General features: G+C 41.5%; 1 protein-coding gene across 1 annotated transcript; it reads right to left on the minus strand.

Moving 5' to 3' along the window:
• Positions 1 to 1,945: 1,945 nt before the first annotated feature.
• On the minus strand, positions 1,946 to 4,994 carry rcvrn2 (recoverin 2). Its single transcript, XM_041232486.1, has 3 exons — positions 4,521 to 4,994; positions 3,248 to 3,359; positions 1,946 to 3,146 (listed from the first exon to the last, which is right to left on the minus strand). Exons 1-3 carry the CDS (start codon positions 4,899 to 4,901, stop codon positions 3,058 to 3,060), a joined length of 582 nt encoding a protein of 193 aa, XP_041088420.1. The 5' UTR covers positions 4,902 to 4,994; the 3' UTR covers positions 1,946 to 3,057.
• Positions 4,995 to 5,847: the final 853 nt, after the last annotated feature.

Consider the following 5,847-nt stretch of genomic DNA (forward strand, 5'->3'; position numbering starts at 1 on the left):
CACAGCATCGACACAGTGCATATACTGACACAGCATCGACACAGTGAATATACTGACACAGCATCGACACAGTGAATATACTGACACAGCATCGACACAGTGAATATACTGACAGCATCAACACAGTGCATATACTGACACAGCATCGACACAGTGAATATACTGACACAGCATCAACACAGTGCATATACTGACACAGCATCGACACAGTGAATATACTGACACAGTGCATATACTGACACAGCATCGACACAGTGCATATACTGACACAGCATCGACACAGTGAATATACTGACACAGCATCAACACAGTGAATATACTGACACAGCATCGACACAGTGCATATACTGACACAGCATGACACAGTGCATATACTGACACAGCATCGACACAGTGCATATACTGACACAGCATCGACACAGTGCATATACTGACACAGCATCGACACAGTGCATATACTGACACAGCATCGACACAGTGCATATACTGACACAGCATCGACACAGTGCATATACTGACACAGCATCGACACAGTGCATATACTGACACAGCATCGACACAGTGAATATACTGACACAGCATCGACACAGTGCATATACTGACACAGCATCGACACAGTGAATATACTGACACAGCATCGACACAGTGAATATACTGACACAGCATCGACACAGTGAATATACTGACACAGCATCGACACAGTGAATATACTGACACAGCATCGACACAGTGCATATACTGACACAGCATCGACACAGTGAATATACTGACACAGCATCGACATAGTGCATATACTGACACAGCATCGACACAGTGCATATACTGACACAGCATCAACACAGTGAATATACTGACACAGCATCGACACAGTGAATATACTGACACAGCATCGACACAGTGAATATACTGACACAGCATCGACACAGTGCATATACTGACACAGCATCGACACAGTGAATATACTGACACAGCATCAACACAGTGCATATACTGACACAGCATCAACACAGTGAATATACTGACACAGCATCAACACAGTGCATATACTGACACAGTGCATATACTGACACAGCATCGACACAGTGAATATACTGACACGGCTTCAACACAGTGCATATACTGACACAGCATCGACACAGTGCATATACTGACACAGCATCAACACAGTGAATATACTGACACAGCATCAACACAGTAAATATACTGACACAGCATCAACACAGTGAATATACTGACACAGCATCAACACAGTGAATATACTGACACAGCATCAACACAGTGAATATACTGACAGCATCAACACAGTGCATATACTGACACAGCATCGACACAGTGAATATACTGACACAGCATCAACACAGTGCATATACTGACACAGCATCAACACAGTGAATATACTGACACAGCATCAACACAGTGAATATACTGACACAGCATCAACACAGTGAATATACTGACACAGCATCAACACAGTGAATATACTGACACAGCATCAACACAGTGAATATACTGACACAGCATCAACACAGTGAATATACTGACACAGCATCAACACAGTGAATATACTGACACAGCATCAACACAGTGAATATACTGACACAGCATCAACACAGTGAACACACTGACACAGCATCAACACAGTGAATATACTGACACAGCTTCAACACAGTGAATATACTGACACAGCATCAACACAGTGAATATACTGACACAGTATCAACACAGTGAATATACTGACACAGCATCGACACAGTGAATATACTGACACAGCATCAACACAGTGAATATACTGACACAGTATCAACACAGTGACTATACTGACACGGCTTCAACACAGTGAATATACTGACACGGCTTCAACACAGTGAATATACTGACACAGCATCGACACAGTGAATATACTGACACAGCATCGACACAGTGAATATACTGACACAGTGAATATACTGACACAGCATCAACACAGTGAATATACTGATACAGCATCAACACAGTGAACAGTGTAGTACAGTATTAGTAATTCACTAGAGCAGAGTCTTAGTAATTCAATAGAGATCAGTATTAGTAATTCAGCACAGTGTAGTACAGTATTAGTAAGTCAGCACAGTGTAGTACAGTATTAGTAATTCAACACAGTGTAATGTAGTATTAGTAATTCACTAGAGCACAGTATTAGTAATTCACTAGAGTACAGTATTAGTAATTCAGCACAGTGTAGTACAGTATTAGTAATTCACTAGAGTACAGTATTAGTAATTCAATAGAGATCAGTATTAGTAATTCAGCACAGTGTAGTACAGTATTAGTAATTCACTAGAGCACAGTATTAGTAATTCAGCACAGTGTAGTACAGTATTAGTAATTCAGCACAGTGCAGTACAGTATTAGTAATTCAGCACAGTGTAGTACAGTATTAGTAATTCACTAGAGTGCAGTATTAGTAATTCAGCACAGTGTAGTACAGTATTAGTAATTCACTAGAGTACAGTATTAGTAATTCAGCACAGTGTAGTACAGTATTAGTAATTCACTAGAGTACAGTATTAGTAATTCAATATAGATCAGTATTAGTAATTCAGCACAGTGTAGTACAGTATTAGTAATTCACTAGAGTACAGTATTAGTAATTCAATAGAGATCAGTATTAGTAACTCAGCACAGTGTAGTACAGTATTAGTAATTCAGCACAGTGCAGTACAGTATTAGTAATTCAGCACAGTGTAGTACAGTATTAGTAATTCACTAGAGTACAGTATTAGTAATTCAGCACAGTGTAGTACAGTATTAGTAATTCACTAGAGCACAGTATTAGTAATTCAATAGAGATCAGTATTAGTAACTCAGCACAGTGTAGTACAGTATTAGTAATTCAGCACAGTGTAGTACAGTATTAGTAATTCACTAGAGTGCATTATTAGTAATTCAGCACAGTGTAGTACAGTATTAGTAATTCACTAGAGTACAGTATTAGTAATAGTATTCAGTACAGAGTGGTAGTATTAGCAGTAGTTGCTCCTGTCTGGCTGCATTCATTTATCTCGGGGGTGGGGGGTCTCTTCACTTCTTCTTCGGTTCGTACTGAATCAGTCTCAGAGCGTTCTCATTCTCCAGCACCCCCTTAATGAACTCCCCTTCCAACAGCTTCTCTGAAAACACAGCAAAATACATTACACCTCTCCTCTCTCCTCTCTCCTCCTCTCTTCTCTCCCCTCTCCCCTCTCCTCCGCTCTCCTCTTTCCTCTCTCACCCTTCTCTTTCTTTCCAAAGTAGCTCCACAGTTTATCTGCTCGTTTCTCTGCTGTATTTTCATCCTCTGGTAAATCCTTTGTCTCTTCCTCCGGGATCAGTTTGAAGATTGCCTGGGAGACAAACAGATAGAAACACAGAGAAACACACACACAGCCAGACACACAACCAGACACACAGACAGACACACACACACACAGATGCACAGACAGATACACAGACAGACACAGACAGATACACGCACACACAGACAGAAACACAGACACACACACAGACACACAGAGAGACAGACACACAGACACAGACTCATTATTAACACTTTCATGCATGTAATATTGAAACTCCTGAGTTCACAGACTGAGCAACAAATAACAAAGCCCTGTGTTTGAGTGCCTGCAATAGAGAAAGAAAGAGAGGAAGAGGGGTGGGTGGATTCATTTCCAGTGTAAAGTGGGGCCCCACTAGGCTGGTAGTTTCACAGGGTGATTCTGTGTGAATTGAACCCTATCTCTGTATCCACAGGGCAATTTAATACATAAATATTATGTTTAATCGTGAAATATCTTGCTATTTTTAGACCAGGAAATGCTGTGAATAAGCAATTTTTTACCATGAAAAGAAAAACAGACCTTTAAATAATATGAAAACCTGGCTTGGTGGCTCAGTGGTTAGAGACAGGGGCTTGTTACTGGGAGGTTCCCTCACAGACTCACTGCGTGTGACCCTGAACAAGTCACTGAACCTCCTTGTGCTCCGTCCTTCAGATGAGACGCCAAACAAGCAAGGTCCTATTGGAAGAGACTCTGCAGCAGCAGTTATTGATGATGCAGAGTTCACTCCCTAGTCTCTGGAAGTTGCTTTATTGCTAAATGGCTAATTAATAATAATTACAAATTGCAATTAGGAATTGCTATACACATTGCATTATAGCAAAACATTTATTTTTTATTGCATTTCATTTTGAAAAGCTGATTTTTCTATGGCATAAAAAGCCTTCATGCCTTGTTTGTTAAGCACCCTGACGCACTGGTGGTCAGACTAAGGTGCGTATAGCTGTGCTGGTGTGGTGTTGCCCAGAGTGAAGCGGTACCTGTTTCTCTGAGATCTGCTTTCTTCTGGAACACCATAACTCTGGTCTTGTCCAAGTTTACTGCCAGTGCCCATTTCTGACCCTGCTGCCCTAGCAGTGCCAAGCTCTGCTGCGGCCCCAGCTCAGTGGACGACAGCAGGTCATCTGCCTAGAGCAGGATTTTAATTCGATTAGGATCTCTTACCCGGGTGATCTCCAGCACCTCCCCCTTGGTGATCGCTCCGCTCTTGTCCACGTCGTAGAGCGAGAACACCCACTCCAATTTCAGCGAAGTGAGCCCAGAGGAGGTGAGGTGCAGGGCGATGATGTACTCGCTGAAGTCCAGCGTGCCATCGTCGTTCACATCGAAGGAGCGGAAGACGTGGCTCGAGTACGCCTGCGCATCGCTGTCCGGGAACAGCCGCTGGTAGATGCGTTCGAACTCGGGCTGTGAGACTCGCTCGGTTGGGCACTCCCGCCGGAACTCCCCGAACCAGCGAGACAGCTCCGCCTCAGAGAAGTTCGTCCGTTGCCGCAGGTCGTCCAGCAACGCCTGTGAGATCGCTGAGCTCTTTGCATTTCCCATCCCGGGGAGCGTTATCTTAATATAGATTACTATAATTTAATATAATTTTGTATCAATTAGTGTAGTTTAGGTGAATTGCTAAATTAGTATAAATTAAAATTATTGTTTAATAAAATCTTTTTCTCTCTCTCTCTTCTTTCTCTCTCTCTCTCTCTCTCTCTCTCTCTCTCTCTCTCTCTCTCTTTCTTGATTTGTAAGCTGACTGCTCAGGAAACCCTCTTTTTAAAGATTTCAGCTAGGATTAAACTGAAGGATTAGTTTACAGGCTTTCGAGAGACTTTGAGACAAGTGTCCCCTCCTCCACCCTTCTCCTTCTGATAAAAAAAAATCATCAACTTCAATCGGCTTTCAGCTGCTGTGCTCCTGGTTTGTGGAGCTCTGTTCTGGATGACATCTATATATATATATATATACACTGTAGTCGTACAGTTGTAGTCAAGTTTACATACCCCAATGGAAATTTATAATTTCTAGAATTTCTCAATTTTGACAATTCAAAAGTATTCATACCCTGACAATGAAAATGGAATTAATAGCTAGCTGAGGCACCTTTAGCAATAATAACCTCTGTTAAATGATTGGGATATTTGTCAGTGAGCTTTTGGCATGACTCCTTTGTGATTCTTGCCCATTCTTCAATGCAAAATTGTTCCAGTTCATTCAAATTCCGAGGACTTCTCCAGTGCACAGCTGCCTTCAACTCATACCAAAGATTCTCAATCAGATTTAGATCGGAACATTGACCAGGCCATTCCAGAACCTTGATTTCGTTCTTCTTTAACCATTCTGAAGTAGATTTTGAGGTGTGCTTTGAATCGTTGTTGTGTTGGAATGTCCAGTTGCGCTTTAAACCAAGTTTTGTAGTGCAGGGTTTGAGATGATCGGCCAGTATCTTTTGGTTTGCTATGGAATCCATTTTACCATGTATTGGAACTAAATTTTCTTT

Source organism: Polyodon spathula, chromosome 29, assembly GCF_017654505.1.
Source record: "Polyodon spathula isolate WHYD16114869_AA chromosome 29, ASM1765450v1, whole genome shotgun sequence".
Classification (NCBI taxonomy): Eukaryota; Metazoa; Chordata; class Actinopteri; order Acipenseriformes; family Polyodontidae; genus Polyodon; species Polyodon spathula.

Bases quoted from the DNA above. Each gene is read 5' to 3' on its own strand.
- rcvrn2 (XM_041232486.1), bottom strand. From the start codon at position 4,901: ATGGGAAATGCAAAGAGCTCAGCGATCTCACAGGCGTTGCTGGACGAC. The intron at 3,360-4,520 runs GTAAGAGATCCT...TTTGTCTCCCAG, and splicing joins AGGTGCTGGAGATCACCCGG to GCAATCTTCAAACTGATCCC. The intron at 3,147-3,247 runs GTGAGAGAGGAA...CTGTGTTTTCAG, and splicing joins CTTTGGAAAGAAAGAGAAGG to AGAAGCTGTTGGAAGGGGAG.